Source organism: Phoenix dactylifera, chromosome 12, assembly GCF_009389715.1.
Source record: "Phoenix dactylifera cultivar Barhee BC4 chromosome 12, palm_55x_up_171113_PBpolish2nd_filt_p, whole genome shotgun sequence".
Classification (NCBI taxonomy): domain Eukaryota; kingdom Viridiplantae; phylum Streptophyta; class Magnoliopsida; order Arecales; family Arecaceae; genus Phoenix; species Phoenix dactylifera.
The window spans coordinates 9738495-9757784 of NC_052403.1; the positions used below are offsets into that span (position 1 = coordinate 9738495).

The following is a 19290-nucleotide window of genomic DNA, read 5'->3' on the forward strand; positions in this document are numbered from 1 at the left end:
AGTGTTTATTTTTTTAGATATTTTTATTTATTCCTACGGGGATACAAGTTTCTGTTTATTTGTGGCCAGTTTGTGCTTATTTTTAGAAATTAATAAAATAGATTCCAATAATTAATAAAATGGCTGGTCCCGGGTGATAGGACACGGACAAGAATAGTGCATCCTGTTCCATTAATGTTTTTGGCTTCCGTTAACTTGTTAGCCAGGGTTATTGTTACTTCGAGATTGGTGCGAGTATCTGAATTGCCTTTAGATCCATTTGAGGGAAGCATGGTTTATTTGCTTCGTACCAATACCTTGAAAAAAAAGGCACCATAGAATTATTGCATCATTCCAAACTATTACTAGATCTAATCGCTCTCATTCATCGCCGTTAGCCGGCCCGTGGATGCTACGCCACCAAACCACTTCCAAACTTTCCACACGTGGCTCCGCTCCCCAAACTCCACTACCGCCATTACTACATCCACCTACTTGTAAGACCCATTCTAACACCCGCTAACACCCTCTTCTCTCTCGCTTTGTGACAACGTAATCCCGGTCCCATGCGTCCCGAGTGGGTGACCGAAAACGACTTGCATTCACTGCCCATCCACCCCCTCCTCCCTCTTCCTCCTCCCGTCAGATCGTCCCCACAAACTTCATACGTAAATAATCAGATCTATCGTTCAATTTTCTCCCAAGTTGACATGGACGGAAGATCTTGAATCCAGCACGAAAGTTTATGCGGACGTCCAGTAACTGGTAAGGCGAAAAGCCGTCCAAGGGTTCGCTGGGTTGGGAGAAGGGTAGGTGGGAAGTCTGCTTGCTTTGAGGGGCGATCGCAGCTACCCGCCCACCTCTCCTCCTCTCTCGCCTTTAAATATCCCTCGGCTCCCATCGACCTCTCTTTGAAGCCACCACTCCTTGGAAGCTCGAATCCAGGGGACCTCTCCGATCGATCTCTGAAGCGTTCCAAAAAGGAAGGAGGAGATGGCGAGGAAGAAGATCCGGGAGTACGATTCGAAGCGGCTTCTCAAGGAGCATCTCAAGCGGCTCGCCGCCATCGACCTCCAGATTTTCTCAGCCCAGGTGGGCTCTTCTGATCTCTGTCTCGATCTTGTTTTCTAGGAGGTTCATGTGGTGATTGATTGAGAATTGGCTCAAAAATTTGTTTTTCAGTGGAGATCTGAGAGATCTTTTAGCTACATGTGTACTTACCGATGGAAAAACGAGCAAATTTGTGATTATTTTCATGTATATTTGACTGTTATACGGTATTTTAATAACCCATGTGTTTTTTAGTGTAAAAATATGATTCTTTTTGGATTGGATCATGAAGTGCATTTTGTTATCGCGGTTTTCTGACTAAGATGTGCTTTTGACGGTTGATTAGTGTAGTTTTGCAGCATTTGATGAGATTTAGATCGTAAATGATTTGGATTTGATGATGAAACAGAAACGATCTAATTTTCTTCACTGATTCAAGCATGGATTTAATTTCGTGGTTATTTGATTGGATGATTAGCTTGTGCTCTTCGACTCTTATAAGTAGTGGTGATTTTTTCTCAATTATTTATGTTGGCTAAATAAGGTCACGGATTCGACGGACTTCACTGAGTTAGTGAACAAAGAGCCATGGCTTTCATCCATGAAACTGGTTGTGAAGCCTGACATGCTGTTCGGGAAGCGAGGGAAGAGCGGTTTGTTGGCTCTGAACTTAGATATGGCTCAGGTGGCTCAGTTTGTGAAGGAACGTCTTGGAGTGGAGGTAATTATGTAATTAACATTGTTTGCGTTTTAGTTCTTTACTGATTCAGTGATTATTAATAGAACAACATGTATTCCAAATTTTAATTTCATATAGGTTGAGATGGGTGGCTGCAAGGCCCCGATTACCACATTTATAGTTGAGCCATTTGTTCCCCATGACCAAGAGTACTATCTCTCGATCGTCTCCCAGAGGCTTGGTTGCACCATCAGCTTCTCAGAGTGTGGTGGAATTGAAATTGAAGAGAACTGGGACAAGGTTAAGACTATCTTTCTCCCTGCTGAGAAGCCTATGACGTCTGAGGCATGTGCTCCACTGATTGCAACCCTTCCCCTGGAGGTGAGGCGCATTTCTTCTACATATCCATTTTGCTTGCAGTATTTGCTTGAACTGGGTAATCTTGTTTAAGCTGTTTCCTCCTAGACAGTTGAGCTAACTTGATTTTCGTGCTATAATTTGGAGATATACTTGGTTATGCCTCTGCTGGTAATTCTTATCACAAATGTTGGCTCAGGTACGAGGAAAAATAGGGGACTTCATAAAAGGGGTTTTTGCTGTTTTCCAAGGTATGCTGGGACAAAGATCTACATGGGACACTTCTTTAATGCTTGTTAAATAGTTTAAGAAATTTTATACAAAGCAACTTTAAAAGGTTGTATTTATAAGTGGTTGTGTATAATCTCGGTATATTATAATTTTTGTAACTGGAGGGGGAATTTTTTTTTTTTCTTGTGCCATTTCATTTTCCATGTTCTTTATTTACTTTTCTGGTATGGAATTGATTTAATGTGTATATCACAGACTTGGATTTCACTTTTCTCGAGATGAACCCATTCACTTTGGTAAATGGGGAGCCATATCCGTTGGATATGCGAGGAGAGCTTGATGACACTGCTGCATTCAAGAACTTCAAGAAGTAGGTTTTGTGCCACAGGCTTCATTATCATCTTATCAATGTTGGTTCATTCGAGGGAATCCTGTCTGTATGTTTATGCTGGGTTATGTTACGATGCGCAGGTGGGGGAGCATAGAATTTCCCCTTCCTTTTGGCAGAGTTCTGAGCCCTACAGAAAGCTTTATTCATGAACTTGATGAAAAGGTGATGACTTCTACTGATTTGCATATATTATAATTTGAGCAAACCTCTGTTGGATGAAAAGTAACAATGTTTACATTAATACTGTTTCATGCTATGCTAGTTCTTTTTTAATGCTCACACTGAAGTTGAGTTTAAATCTTCCTTCCTACAGTACAATCCTTATCATGATGAGTTAAATGATTATTTATTCAATATTTTGATGGAAATGATTGTGGCCATACCTTATATATCCTTAGTATGCTTAATTGTTGGCTAGAAAGAAAGAGAACACTTAGAAAATGGGGATTAGCTATATAAGATCTCTCAAGTGGAACTAAAAAAATAGGAAAAGAAATTCTAGATTTAGAAAAAAATGATTTCTTAATGGATCACTTTGCATGTCAATATGATCTGTTTAGTGAATAAAGTAGCCTTAGTCTATCTATATATCATGCCTTCTTGTTTCTCAATGGTCGTCAAATGATTGCGGTGTTACCCTGATATAGGATGCATCAAAATGGCTTATAGGTAATGACCACCAATGCATTTTGCTATTGTTAATGGTTAGATATATACTACTAGAGACTAAATGCGTAATAGAAGAACAAGAGCAACATTTGTGAGGTCAGGAAGTCACCGTGCCTACAATTGGATCTTTGATGACTTATGCTACAAACAAATGGGTTCCATTTATTTTATTTTTATGGGATATGGGTGGAAAGGATGAGTATAGGTTTATGGTGGCTCCAAATCTAGTAGAGATAGAGATTTAAGAATGGGAATTGGGAGAAAATGAATACACTTTCTGAATAAAAATGAAGTATTTTGCATTCAAGTGATTAGGTGAAATTACTGTAAAAGGAGCGAAGTGCGCGCTCTCAAAAAATATTTTTAATGTATCAAGAAGAGAATGCTGAAGGGATGCGGCTTCGTAGCACTAAAATTAGATTTTTTTTTTTCTCTGAGTGGGGGTTTCCTAAATTAGATTTCAGAATTATGTATGCATTGAGGACATTGAGTTCTTGAGGGACTTTTTGTCTGTTCAAGATGGCCATTTGATTAGTGCGGATTGGGAGCTTGAAAAGGTAAACTTGAGTTATGAAATCTTCATTTAGAAGAATGTTGCATGTTGAGAAAAATGAGAGCTTGAATCTTCATGATAGTTCTTTCTTTCTTCAATTGGAGGTTAAGATTGGCATGGAGACATTGGTATTTGAATTTGATCTATAATCTCAATTATTCAAATAGTGTTGTTTTGGTTATTCCTTTCTTCTTGTTGAATGGAGAAATTTAATAATTGGTAATGGAAGTTTTGAAAATAAATTTCATGTCCTAAGTTTTTGTATGGTTAAGTACTTTGAGCCTATGAAAACTTTAATGCAGGGGAATCAATGTAGATTTCCAATATCAACTTTGTTAGAAAGGATAGTGAGATTCTCTAGTTTTGGTTTGTTATGTCATGTAGATTTTATGGCGTTCACTACTTTATGTTTTGATGTTCTCTTCTCTTTAGTTTGTTAGAACTTCACATTGAACCTACTGAGTTCGTCAAAGATACTTTTTCCCTCCAGTTGGATGTTTTCCTTCTATTGTAATTTTCCTAGCTACACCATCATTGCCTGTATGAATAGAGGCAAGACTTAGTAGGCTTCCCCAATTAGGCCTGTCAATGGATCGAGTTAGGACTTGCCCCAACCCGAAACATAATCCAGCCCAACCCAAGCTGTTTAGGCAGCCTGAAACACTTAAAAACACTTGACCTGACCCCATTGTGGTTTGAAACTCTTAAAACACTTAAAATCATGATGGCTGACCAATCCCTTATGGAAAAGCTTAGCAGCCATACTGAGCTCAGCAACGGCGAGTTTGAGAAAGTCGAGCCCATGTACATATCTACTTTAGTCGCTGTGGCAGTGGTATGATCTGACCATCTTCAGGTGTGGCCCCGGTCTCCCCGACTCAAATACTCGCATTGGGATCGCCGTTGCCGTCGCCGTCACCGCAGTGCCTCGTACGACTTCCTGAATATGTATTGTTTTGATGCAGGCTATAGTGGGGTTGTGATGGGCGAACTCATCATGGATCTTGGTGATACAGATAGGGGGTGACGGCTGTGGCTGTTTCAGAAGGGTGCCATTATTGTCATCATCGCTGCTGTGACCATTCTCCGCATGGTTGTCTGGTGGGGATCCATTGGGAGAGGCGAAGGGTTTATGGTTCTGGAGAGGTCTGAGAGAGGAGGTGAATTCAGGTCAAATACGAGTATTTGGGTCCAAATATCAGGTCTTTTCAGGTAATGGGTTGGTTCAGGTTAAGGTCGGATTGGGTTAGACTCGAACCGTTGGCAGGTCTATCTACAACACTCCAAATCTTTTGAGGCGCTATTTAAGTTTCTATAATTTGAAGCATATGCTGTCCTGTGGTTGCCAGTGCTTCAATTATATTCTGTAAAAACCTTTGTCACAAAAAAGATATTCTGTAAAAGCTGTGTAACTTATTACTAACTTCGTAGAATGCTTAGCTACTGCCTCAATTCCTAATGGTGGCTCGCATCTGGGGCATCAGGATGGAATGGCTAAGAAACACTTGTGGAGAAAGCTAGAACTGTCCACGAAAATTCCTGAATGGGCTTCATAAATGTTCTTTATGATTTGCAATATGCTCACAATTAGGTGGAATGAGTGGAGTCCTTGAAATATCTGGGACTTGCCAGCTAGAACAGGTAGCACTTTAGTTTTTCTACATTTTCATTCAGCAGTCTTGTGATATTCTAAGTTAGAGCTGTAATTGATATATTTTGAGTGTACCAATTGTCGTGTGTTTGTGCAATTGAGAATAAACTCGAGATTTGCTAAGCTTTGCGTAGAGCATACACATAATATGTTAACCTATATCATTTCAGACTAGTGCCTCCTTGAAGTTCACTGTTTTAAATCCCAAAGGACGCATATGGACCATGGTGGCTGGTGGTGGTGCTAGTGTTATATATGCTGATACCGTAAGCTTCCATTTATCTATGTCAAATTTCTTTTGTTCGGTTTAGTAAGATTTTGAAATCTCTTGGTAGGTCTAGTTTAAACCTTCATGGCATCAAAATGCTTTTAAGGCCACCAGTCATAGGAACCCATAGAATATAGGCCTGGTGCAAAATATATGCGTTTAAACCGGACATTTTGTTTATCACTTTATTAGGTTGGTGACTTGGGTTATGCATCAGAGCTCGGAAACTATGCAGAGTACAGTGGTGCTCCTAACGAGGATGAGGTCTTGCAATATGCTAGAGTGGTTCTCGATGTAAGAGCTTGTTCGATTCATTATCCTCAGTTTCATCCTTTTTTTGTTCTGGAGGTACTCATACTGCTTTATTCACCCAAAATTATGGATTCTTTATGCATTTGCAGTGTGCAACGGCTGATCCCGATGGCCAAAAGAGGGCCCTTCTCATTGGAGGGGGTATAGCTAACTTCACTGATGTTGCTGCGACTTTTAGTGGCATCATCCGTGCCCTAAGGGAAAAGGTATGGTCGATCAAACCTCTAACTGATTTCTTATCTTTTCTACTTTCAGTGTAAAACGCAACTTTGCTTCTTTTCTTGCAGGAATCCAAGCTAAAGGCTGCAAGGATGCACATTTTTGTCCGAAGAGGTGGTCCAAATTACCAAACAGGTCTGTTCAAAATGCGGGTTCTGGGTGACGAGTTAGGCATTCCCCTTGAGGTAATAAATTAGTAATGTGCACTAGTTTCCTACTCTTTTAGTAACATGAGATTTCCTTACTAATTCTTGCCTTGTGGAATACAACTCGAATAAGTTTTATATCCCACTTCACCTTCCAAATGTTCGAGTTGGACGTTGAAGATCGTTCAAGGTTTTGGATTCTGATTAATACATACGTGAATAGGATGCATGATGATTTATTGCAGGTGTATGGGCCAGAAGCAACAATGACTGGAATTTGCAAGCAAGCTATTGATTGCATCATGTCTGCTGCATAATTTCGATTCCATGTACTCTACTTTTGTTTTTCTCCATCTGTTTTGTTGAACAAGAATAAGAATTTAGGGATTTATCGGCAACGGAGGACAAAAGGCGAACATCTAGAGAGCTTGAATGAGTCGATACTGCAATAACCTAATTTGGTTGCCTCATCAAACTTCTGGAGTGAGTTGTGATAAGACTAATATATTCTAATAGAGAATTTCTGTTCCAGCTTGGATTTCCAGTAATTTTGGGCTTGATGTGTGCAAACTATGCATGACATTTTGATGCTGCTAGCTTATGCTCCTGGTAGACATATTGAATGAACTTAATCTTCTGAATGTGAGAAGCATATCTGGCTGTAGTGAAAGATATTGGTAGCTTTTAATGCATTCTCGCATGCTATGTTATCATTTTTTTTCTACCTCCAGTGAGCTGAAACTGTCAAGAAGTGTTGTCTTTCATATTATCAGCATTACCTCCTGCTTTATGCTTGGGTCGGCATGGTGAATATGTTCAGCTCTGTGATTGCTCTTGCTCTACGAGAGTGACAACTCTTTTTAGCTGGAGAAGACAGCAGGATTTTATTTCGAGCAAGGCGCCGGCCTGGTATCCTTGGCGAATCCGTAGGGTGGGCCTGTCCTTTGTTCTCAGCGGGCTGAGACTGCGCCTGGGTGTAACCTAGCCCATTGAACATAATATACGTGCATTGCAGTAGAAGGGGAGGCCTCCCAATTGCATTCTATGATATTGATATTCTCGAGATTATATAACCAGCATATGACTATTCAATCGCATTAGAATGACTGGCAAGATAGAAAAAGGTTCATGATCACTGTTGCTGCTGATCTCCGGATCATGAGCATTGTTTGCTTTTGTCGGTCTGCAAGACAACAAATAAGGCTCGAGAATTTGTAAGAGCTTTAACTTTGTTTTGTTCAATAAAATCCTACCCTACAAAGAGCTACTTACTCAAGTTTTCAGTAAAGATCACTCTTTCATTGATTCATTCTTTTATTATTTTAAAAATATTTTATAAATTACTATGACAAAATAAAAATGTGAAATTTTTGATCTCTAGTTAAGCCCTTTGATGCTTAAGTTAAGGAGAGTATTTTGTATGGGAATGAAGGAAGAATCAGGAAGAGTGTCATTTAACAAGGATTTTTTGTCGGTTACCTTTCATGGAGGGTATTAGGATTTATTTATAGCTAAGAGATACGGGATTTCATAAGATTATGTTCTAACAATCTAGGATCATGATATAATCGTTGGAAGATCACATTGTAATGGTATAGGATCTAGCAAAACATGTAACTATTCGGGTGAGTGGGCGCCGGTTGTGACTCGCACCTCTGGCCATGGTTTAAGGTGAGAGGGCCTCGGTTGGCTTGGTGCTGAGCCAAGCAGTTATCTGGCCGAGCGAGCAAGTTTGACTTTGAATGTAAGTTTGACTTTGAATGTCTATTTCCTTCTGCTTGGCTCGATCCTGGTTGGGGGGAGTTGATTTGCTCTGATAATGTCGATAAGGTAGCAAGGCTGCCAAATTGGCTGTGATCTGGTTGAATCTGGTAGCACCATATCACTTGCTTATTTAGTGCCATATCACTTGTGCCCCACTTTTTGGTTGAGCCAAGATCAGTGATTCGGTTCAAAGTAGTCTATTCAGATGCTGTCAGGTCAATGGATGATGACTTGCTCTATTATGTTGTTAGCTTTGATTGTCCAGTACTTATCTTGTAAGTTCAAATCTACCACCGAAATATGTGACGCTTGGGATCCCATGCTTTAATTATGGCGAATTGCTTTTAGTCTACACCCGATCACTTGTCATTCTAATGCTGCAGTTTTGTGTATCCTGTATACACCACATTGACATCTCTTGTGTGGGGAGCTCAAAGGCTGTATTCTACGAGGGCAGAGATGTTGCCCAAGGTGACAACTCAAGAAAAGGGGAAGGGGAGAGAATTGGTTTTTCTAAAATTTATGATTCTGAATTTTCTTATAGATATGTGCACAATTTAACCTATGTGAAAGGTGTAAATGCAGTGGAAGCGAATTAATATAAACTCTAGGCAATCTCAAGTAAACAAGTAAGAAATTAAACCAGAGCAACTACACAATGCAAGAAGGTAAGTAAAGCAAGGTGCACAAAAGAACACAATCTAAACACCAAGTATAGTAGTTCGGTGCACTCCAAGGCACCTACGTCTATTCTCCAAGAATCCCCTTAGGAATTCACTATAATCCTGCGGATTACAGCTGAATTATTTTACCGGGCTCATAATCCAAAAGTCCACATCGTTGGTTTTTCAGGCTCACCAACAAAATCCTAATCGTTGGTTTTTCGAGCTCACCAACTGTTAGAAAACCATGCATGCCGCAGAAAATTAAACCGCAGCGGAAGATGCAGGCACGGGTCGTTCATCTCATGAACAAATTAAAGACCGTTCGTAGATAGATTATGTTTGACCCTAATGTGATTTTGATGTTTACAAAACCATTGAGGTCATATGGAAGTACTAATGTCATTAACTCAATTGATCAAGTACATAAACACTTAAGAAAGAAAGAAACGATACATTCTCGATACACTCTACATTCTCGATATATTCTTGATACATTCTACATTTTCGATATATTCTTGATACACTTTACATACACATTTAAAACAACTCTCAAGAACTCATCTAAAGACATTTATTAGAAGAACTTGAGAAAAAACCTAAATTTTAGTTTGACAAAGTTAAGAGTCAAGTTACTTTAATAAAGGGCAATTTTAACTTTTTCTTAGTTAAAGAGATAAAACTTTTATGTGCCAAGCATCCTAAATTACTTGCAATATTTTTTATTGGTTTCATGTGCAAACTAACCTTAAGATGCAGAAAATCAGGGTTAGAGTCGATCCCAGAAAGTTTGGAGCCGACTCTGATACATTTGGCACACTTTGGCACGCTTGGCATAGGGCTCGGGTCGACTCCAGAAAAATAGGCATAGTACTCAGGTCAACCCCAACTAGTTCCACCAAAAAATTGCTCTTTGGATTTTCTATCATGGCCGACCCCAAGCAAGCTTGAGCCGACCCCAGCCATATTCGAGTCGACCCTAGAAAAATCTGAGTCGACCCCAACTTGCAACATAAGAAAAGTACTCTCTGAAATTTTCTATCAAAGTCAACCCCACTATAGCTCGAGTCGACCCCAGCCTTACTCGAGTTGACCCCAGCAAAATCCGAGTCGACCCGAGCACGACTGACTGCATAACGGCTAGTTTCTTCAATCCAACGGCTAGGAACTGACTTTTTGAGGTTGGAGAAGTATTTAAGAGCCACCATTCATTAGGAAAAGACATTTTTGTGAAATTGAAGTGAACATTCAAGAGGAAAAACAAATTCTAGAGGGCTTCATTCATTGTTTCATTTCAAAATCCAAAAGAAGGTTATTGAGCAGAATTCAAGTGACTTCAAGAGCTCTACCAACCCATTGAAGAGTGAAGCAATCTCAGCAAAGAGAAGAAGAGCATCTTCAAATCGATAACTATTCTTTTTTCTCTTTATTTAGTGCCGTAAGGATTTCTATGATGTAGGGGCGCAGCAGAAGTTCGAAATTTCAAAAATTTCTTAATAAAATTTCGTTACATCAAATCCTAAAAGTCACTCTCGGCCGGCCCTAAAAAGAGAGGGTCCCGCTGTTGAGTCGACTCAAGCTAATGGTCGGGTCGGCTCGAGTTCAGGTCGACTCCACTAGGTTCTCAGGTCGACCCGAGTTCAAGCCATTTTTTTTTTAATAATTTTTTACTTTTATGATCATTACCAAATTTTCATGGGTCAGTGATGTTCACGAGAGAAAGCTCTAAGTTAGTCCTTTGACCAAAGTTTCAAATGATTTTGAAGATGAGAGGAGTGTATCATGGAATATTTGATCTTTTCTATGCAAAGGGGTCACACACTCCTAATTCTCTTCTTAGCATTCAAAATCTATCCTCATTAAGGAGTTTTGTAAATATGTCTGCTAATTATTTTTCAGTACATACATGTTCAACAACTATGTTTCCATTTTGCACATGGTCTCTAATAAAGTGATACCTAATTTCCATGTGTTTTGCTTTAGAGTGTTGAACTGAATTTTTAGTTAAATTAATTGCACTTGTGTTATCACATTTTATGAAAATTTTGTCAAGCTTAATTCCATAATCTTCTAATTGTTATTTAAGCTAAAATACTTGAGCACAGCAACTCCCAACTACAATGTACTTAACCTCAGCCGTTGACAGTACAACTGAATTCTTATCCGATAGGTGTTTCATCTTATCACAACCGCATACGGCTTTTCATTCCTTCATGTAAGCGCCCCTTCCTTGGTTATCAGCTACGCCTCCTCCCTTTTTATTGGGCGCTCCTCTTGGCACACGCCTCATCTTGATGAGGCGTGTGGATGGGATGCATCCTTTGGTGATGCATCCCCACACCATCTATAAATAGGAGTCGCTCCCGAGGATTATTGATTCCATCCGAACTCCAAAACTAACTCTCTCTCTTATCTCTTCTTTCTTACAAGTATTCTTTCTTTCTAACATCTCTTTCCTAGTTTGTCCTAAGCCAAGACAAGGAGGTCTTCTTTAGGACAAGAAGCTTAGAAGGAGATTTAGAAAGAGAAAAAAAATTAGAAAGTAAGAAAAACAAGCCATTAGAGTTCTTTGAAAGAATTCAGCATCAAGGATCAAGTTCTTTGGAACTAGAGTCTTGAACTCAGTTTCTGTGTAGATCAATGTTAGAGAGTGAACACTTGGGCACCTTATGGAAATTCTGCATATTGGATATAGCGTCACAGGTATTCCTTTATTCCTATAATTATATTTATTTGTTTGATTGTTACCATTAAGGTGATCTTGGCTCATTAGGGTTTGATGTAACGAAATTTTATTAAGAAATTTTTGAAATTCCGCGCTTCCGCTGCGCCCCTAGATCGCTATGAAACCCTATAGTGGTATCAGAGCCAACCTTTATTGGTTCAATCAAATGTATATGCATGATGTAGGATTCATATTTGCTATAAAATAGCAATATTATATGATTGTTATATGCTATGAGATAGCAATGTTATATGTTGTAGTATGTCTATAGAAATGCTATGTATGTATGTCTTATATTTATAGAATGCGCAAGAGACCAGAAAGCCCTCATAAAAAATTATATTAAGTCGTAGTGCAAAATATTTTAAGCTGACTCATTCTAGATCAATTGGTATCTAGAAAAGTGTCAAAGGTGGTTACTTAATTAGGACTGTTGCGAAAGCACGGGGAGCCTCCCACCTACTTACCTGGCCAATTTGGTTAATTATCTTTTATGGATAACTTAATGTTAAAAAAACACTACTCCTAGCCTTTCTTCATGCCTCGACACTATTTTGTCAAGATCTATGCTAGTTTGCTGTGCTAACACAAGGCTTGCTATAGGGACTGATATAATATTGTCTAAGATGCTTATGGCATATTTTAATATGTTGCTTTGTTGTGCTAACACAAGGAAAGCATTATTCAAATATGACTGTATGGAAATGAAGGAACTGACTAAACTAAAATATTATAGTTTGTTGTACTAACACAAGGCTATAAGTATTTTAGAGGACAAGGTAATGTTGAGAATTGTATGAGATGCAATTGGAAAGAGTTTCCTACCTCTGAACTCATAAAGGTTTGTTGTGCTAATACAAGGCCTTTATGAAGAATTAGGATCTCAACCCCACTAAGAAAAATCAATTAGGGTTTTCTCATTTATTATAGGAGAGAGCTATGATATTCGATAAAATAGTGGGAGTAACAATTAGATAAAAGTTCTTATCTAATTGTATGTATGTCACAATGATTGGTCTGCTTATGTTAGTTTTGTTCTTTGCTTATGTAGAATTAATTCTGAATTAAATGATTTCTTCACTATCACTAAGAGGCATCTTGGATGCCAACAAGTTGATCGGTCTGAACTATGCGGACTGGTTGAGAAATCTTAGGATTGTTCTCACTCAGGAGAAACTTTCTTATATCCTCGAAACCCCTGATCTTGGATCAATAAGGGATGATGCTACTGAAGAAGAGGTTGCCACATACAAGATGTGGAAGAATGACAATTTGACTGTCAAGTGTATCATGCTGGCCTTCATGAGCAATGAATTGCAAAGACAGCATGATAGCATGGATACTCTCTCTATACTTCTCAATATAAAGAAGTTGTATGGAGAGCAAAGTAGAACTGCTAGATATGAGATATCTAAGCAGTTATTCCGTGCAAGGATGAATGAAGGGACATTCGTACAAAACCATGTTCTTATGGTTATTGACTTAATCACTAGATTGAGTCAATTAGGTTTTGCTATGGATGGTGAGCTAAGTCAGGATTTGATCCTACAGTCACTTCCTGAATTCTTCTCTCAGTTTGTTGTGAATTATCATATGAACAAACTGAATACTTCTTTGCCTGAGCTATTGAATATGCTCAAGACAGTCGGGACCCATATCAAGAAAGATAAGGGTCCACTCCTTCTTATAGATAAAAGGAGGTCAGGCAGTAAGGGTTCTAAGAAAAGATTGAACCCTAAAAGTAGCAAGATGAAGAGGAAGAAAGAAAAGAAAATCTCCGGATCAAGTACCTGCTTCCATTGCGACAAGGAAGGCCACTCGAAAAGGAATTGCAAGAGTTTTCTTGCAACTATAAAGCCTGATGCAAAAGTTGCATCAAAAGGTATGTTTATGTTACATGCCAGTTTGTCATTAAGTTCTTCAAATTCAAATTCATGGATATTTGATACCAGCTGTTGTTTTCATATATATAAGTCATTGCATGAACTACAGAAAATTAGAAGTTTGAAGAAAGGTGACTTCGAGTTTTATGGCGCTGGAGGAGAGTCCATCCAGGCTGAAATTGTTGGAACCTACTTATTGGAGTTGCCGTCGGGCAAGCTCTTGGAGTTGGAAGACTGTTGTTATATACCAAAAATTATTAGAAATGTAATTTCTATTCCTTTATTATTAAAGGAAGGATTTGAAATTAATGGAAAGAGCAATGGTTGTTCTATTTCTTTTTCTAATGAATTTTATTGCAATGGCATTATGGAAAATGGTCTTCTAGTTCTGTCTCTTAATGACAATATCTATCATATTGATAGAAGCAACAAAAGAAAGAGAGAGGATGTGAATAACACCCTCCTTTGGCATTGCCGATTTGGTCACATAAGTGAATCAAGAATAAACAAGTTGTACAAAGAAAAGTTCTTTGATCCTTATGATTGTGAATCATTAGGAACTTGTGAATCTTGTCTTATGGGAAAAATGACCAAGTCCCCATTCATTGGACATGAAGAAAGGGCAAGTGAGTTATTAGGACTTGTGCATACAGATGTATGTGGTCCTATGATAACTCAAGCTAGAGGTGGATACTCTTACTTCATCATATTCACTGATGATTTATCAAGATTCGGATATGTGTATCTTATGAAACAATAAATCCGAAGTCTTTGATAAGTTTAAAGAGTATCAAAGTATGGTTGAAAAATAAACTAGAAAAAGTATTAAAATTCTTTGATCAGATCGAGGAGGTGAATACCTTTCTAGTGAGTTTTTAAATCATCTTAAGAAAAAGAATATTCTCTCTGAATGGACACCTCCGTACACGCCACAGTTAAATGGTGTAGCAGAAAGAAGGAATCGTACTCTATTAAATATGGTCGGTCCATAATGTGCTTTACAGACCTTTCTATTTTCTTCTGAAGTTTTACCCTAGAGACTGCTGCATATGTATTAAACAGGGTACCGTCTAAATCTGTATCTAGCACTCCATATGAGATATGAAAAGGTAAGAAGTCAAATTTTAAGTACCTTAAGATATGGGGCTGTCAAGCTTATGTCAAAAGAAATTTTGGAGACAAGCTAAATGCTAGATCAGATAAGTGTGTATTTGTAGATTATCCTAAAGAGAGTATAGGATACCTCTTCTATCATTTTACTCAACAAAAGATTTCTGTTAGTAAGCATGTCACTTTCTTGGAGAAAGAGTTTATTCTAGAAAAGGGCAAGGATAGGAGAATTGAACTTGAAGAAGTTCAAGACCTACAAATGGAGATACAAGATATTCCTCAACCTAATGTACCTATGGATGAGGTACAACCACAACACACATCTCCTCTTCAAAAGTCAGATAGAGTGCGAAGAGCACCTGAGAGTTATGGGTTTATCATTGAGAATGATGAAGCCCACATCATTGAGAACGATGATCTTCTGACCTATTCTGAAGTTGTCACGAGTTGGGACTCTGACAAATGGCTAGAGGCCATGAAATTCGAGATAGACTTAATGTACACTAACCAAGTATGGACTTTGGTTGATGCACCAGAGAATATAAACCCTATAGGTTGCAAATGGGTCTATAAGAAAAAGATTGGAGCAGATGGCCAAGTAAAAATATACAAGGCTAGATTGGTGGCAAAAGGTTTCAGGCAAAAGCAAGAAATTGACTATGGTGAAACCGTTTCACCAGTTGCCATGCTTAAATCTATTCGAATTTTGCTTGCAATAGTTGCATACTATGATTATGTAATCTGGCAGATGGATGTCAAAAACGCCTTTCTTAACGGTCATCTTGAGGAAGAGGTTTATATGACTCAGCCAAAAGAATTTATCTCAAGTGGGAGAACAAATAAAATATGCAAGCTTAAAAAATCCATTTATGGATTAAAGCAAGCATCGAGGAGTTGGAACATCCATTTTGATATGACAATCAAAGAGTTTGGTTTTATCAAAAATGTGGATGAACCTTGTGTATAAGAAGACCAGTGGAAGTGCCATTGTCTTCTTAATTTTGTATGTAGATTGCATACTGATCATTGTAAATAATATTCCAATGATGCAATCGGTCAAGACTTGGCTATCAAAAAGATTTTTCATGAAAGACTTAGGTGAAGCATCCTATATACTTGGTATAAAGATCTATACAGATAGATCTAAGAGGATGCTAGGCTTATCCCAGTCTAGGTACGTAGATTATGTGCTGAAAAAGTTCAGTATGGATGGGAGTAAAAGTGGTTACTTACCCATAGGTCATGGCATACGTCTCTCTAAGAAGATGTCTCCTAAGACATCTGAAGAGAGTAATAGATGAATTCTATTTCCTATGCTTCGGCAGTAGGGTCAATTATGTATGCTATGCTATGCACTAGGCCTGATGTTGCTTATGCATTGGGCATAGCAAGCAGATTTCAGGCTGATCTAGGAGAGGATCATTGAAAAGCAGTGAAAAGCATTCTTAAGTACTTGAGAAGGACTAGAGATGTTTTTCTAGTATATAGAGGATATGAGTTGAAACTACAAAGATATTCTGATTCTAGTTTTCAGTCAGATCCAGATGATAGCAAGTCCATCTCAGGGTATGTCTTTACCCTGTATAGTGGTGCAATGAGTTGGAAGAGTTCCAAGCAGCAAACTGTAGCTGACTCAGTCACTAAGACAAAATATATTGCTGTAAGTGAAGCTGCTAAGGAAGCGGTCTGGATGAAGAAGTTCATCACTGAATTGGAAGTAGTTTCTGTGATTGCTGAACCAGTGCCAGTTTATTATGATAACACTGGAGCTGTTGCTCAGGCGAAGGAACCAAGGTCTCATCACAAATCCAAACACATTCTAAGACGTTTCCACCTTGTTTGAGAGATTGTCGAAAGACAAGATATCATGATTGAACGAGTAGATACAAAGAACAACCTAGTAAACCCATTCACTAAAGCTTTACCTCAGTAGTAGTTTGATCGCCACATCGACTGTATGGGTTTAAAGTTTAAGGTTGATTGGCTTTAGTGCAAATGGGAGAATGAAATAATAGTGCCCTAAAAACCAACCACAATCTGTATTGCAATAAGGTTTCTTTTTGTTTTTTTAAGATCATGTACATGACATTTTGATTATAAACAAAAGGCATTATGTTTCATCATTTGCTGCATCTTATATTTGTGATGAACCCTATAAATTAGGACTGATGTGGGGTCGGAACCCCGACACCAGCCCACACACCGGACGAGCAGGGAAAGCATCCGCATCCTCCCCGAGGTATTGTCCGCTCTGGGATTGCCGCTTCGGGTCTGCGGGAGGTCGCCCAGGGCCGGAGCCCAATGACAGTCCCAATGACAGTCCCGAGCCCTACCGGCGCGGGGGTCCGCGGAGGTTGCCCCCTACCCTCACGGTTTTGTCCCGCAAAAGGGCCCTCGGTGAGAAGAGGTGTTTGCACCCCCCATTTAAGGCACAGACCTTTCCGCTGATTATCCGATGTGGGACTAAACTGGGAACCCCATCCCACAACACAGCCCCCCCAGCGGGAAGGTCTGTGCGTGGCCGGGGCCCTTCCTCTAGCGCCATCTGATGTGGGGTCGGAACCCCGACACCAGCCCACACACCGGACGAGCAGGGAAAGCATCCGCGTCCTCCCCGAGGTATTGTCCGCTCTGGGATTGCCGCTTCGGGTCTGCGGGAGGTCGCCCAGGGAGGTCGCCCAGGGCCGGAGCCCAATGACAGTCCCAATGACAGTCCCGAGCCCTACCGGTGCTGGGGTCCGCGGAGGTTGCCCCCTACCCTCACGGTTTTGTCCCGCAAAAGGGCCCTCGGTGAGAAGAGGTGTTTGCACCCCCCATTTAAGGCACAGACCTTTCTGCTGATTATCCGATGTGGGACTAAACTGGGAACCCCATCCCACAACAAGGACAATGGTTTTAGGGCTATGATAAGATCATGCCGGTGAGACCTAAAATCCTAAAACCCTAATCTAAGATATTCCCAGTTGTTGGTACATTGAGTCGGGGATCAATGCTACCGGAAAGACTGGCACATCTTATGCATGCTCGATGCACAAGGTGATTGATCTCATAATTACTTGTGTGGAGACACTAATACAAAGATGTGGGTGCTCATTAGAGGAATGAGTTCACCGAATTGACCTGCAAAGAGAATATCTTATGAAGTCTTACTTACATGTTAAAATATGATTCTCATAGTGGGAGTTGTGCAACTGATCCTTTGACCTGAAATCACCATGATATCTTGTGCACATGAATCCATGTTTTAGTTTACTCTCATTCATGATAATAAGTTATGCACAGGGTCTTCCGAATATGATGGATTGTGTATGAAGATTATGAGTAGGTCAACAAGGAATCAATTACTTTTAGTAAGAGAAGACCACATCCTACTTACTCTAATTATATGATAATTCAGGAAATTTTTGATCAAAGTAGAATAAAAATTAGAAAGAGTTTCTAATATTTCATTATTCGAATTATCATTAGAAGATTGAGAGAGACATGAATATATAATTGAGTTTTACATAGATTCATACTCGTATATATATTTGGGATGCATCTTGATTGAAGGATTGAATTGCACAGTAACTTGCCACTGAAGGGTATATTTGGTATTTCCACCAAATTTTATATCTTCCGAATAGATATGATACATTGCTAGACGTCAATCTTATCTTGTAGATTTAATCGAATTAAAGAGTTTAATTCGATCACCAATTAGAAAGGGTTCTAATTGTTAAGTTCGGATTCGCACGGTTTGGACCTATATCGATTAGAAGAGTTCTAATCAAGTTAGTTCAATTTAAACCCGCACCTACTGCTGGCTAGGTATGGAACCCAATGGGTCACACACAAGAAAACTGATCAAGAATCTAATTAGATTAGATCATGTTTGCAAGATGAACATGCTAGCACATGTTGCAAACCTTAGCTCCTGATTTGAATTGGATTCGAATCTGATTCTTTATTTGGATTAATTAATTTGTTTAGATCATATCCTGTTTTGGGTTGGTTAAGAGTTGGCGCCCAATTGGCTTGATTTTAATCTAATTGAATTAGGTTTAATGACTCATTCATTTTTAATCATTAGATCTTCATCAACCGTTGGATGAAGACATAATGGTGAGTTAGTTTGAACCCAATTGGATTGGGTTAGATAGAGCCTTCAGTCATAACCATTAGATCTTCATCAACTGTTAGATGAAGATATAATGGAATTGAGGTGAGGAGCTATGGATTTGGACCACTGGATCTTCATCAGCCGTTGGATGAAGATATAATGGAATTAAGTGAGGCGCCTTGGATTTGAGCCTTGGATCATCATCAACCGTTGGATGATAAGATAACCCATGAATGGCGTGAGGATGTTGGCGTGAGAATCTTATAGGTGCATGAATTGAATTGGAGTTTCCTGTAGAGGCGCCACATGGTTGGATAAGGATGAAACAAATCTATCTTCTTATCCGATAGGTGTTTCATCTTATCACAACTGCATGCGGCTTTTCATTCCTTCACGTAAGTGCCCCTTCCTTGGTTATCAAATACGCCGCCTCCCTTTTTATTGGGCGCTCCTCTTGGCACACGCCCTTTGGTGATGCATCCCCACGCCATATATAAATAGAAATCACTCCCGGAGATTATTGATTCCATCCGAACTCC

The 19290-nt window shown here is 39.3% G+C and overlaps 1 protein-coding gene across 2 annotated transcripts; it reads left to right on the top strand.

The window, feature by feature from the left end:
* The first annotated feature begins 753 nt into the window (after window positions 1–753).
* LOC103698046 (ATP-citrate synthase alpha chain protein 2) lies at window positions 754–7229 on the top strand. 2 transcript variants are annotated; one of them, XM_039132579.1, is made up of 11 exons: window positions 754–1071; window positions 1574–1750; window positions 1847–2089; window positions 2265–2316; window positions 2552–2666; window positions 2768–2849; window positions 5731–5826; window positions 6021–6122; window positions 6230–6346; window positions 6428–6544; window positions 6729–7229. In XM_039132579.1, the coding sequence occupies exons 1-11, from the start codon at window positions 973–975 to the stop codon at window positions 6735–6737; spliced, it is 1209 nt and encodes a 402-aa protein (XP_038988507.1). In that variant the 5' UTR covers window positions 754–972; the 3' UTR covers window positions 6738–7229. The 2 variants fall into 2 exon arrangements, with proteins under 2 accessions (XP_038988507.1, XP_008778223.2); XM_008780001.4 differs by having other exon boundaries at window positions 6751–7229.
* The last annotated feature ends 12061 nt before the right edge of the window (window positions 7230–19290 follow it).

Excerpts from the sequence above, each read along its gene's own strand:
- LOC103698046 (XM_008780001.4), top strand. The coding sequence starts at position 973 with ATGGCGAGGAAGAAGATCCGGGAGTACGATTCGAAGCGGCTTCTCAAG. Across the intron at positions 2,667-2,767 it reads GCATTCAAGAACTTCAAGAA|GTGGGGGAGCATAGAATTTC; the intron begins GTAGGTTTTGTG and ends TACGATGCGCAG. Across the intron at positions 2,850-5,730 it reads TTCATGAACTTGATGAAAAG|ACTAGTGCCTCCTTGAAGTT; the intron begins GTGATGACTTCT and ends ATATCATTTCAG.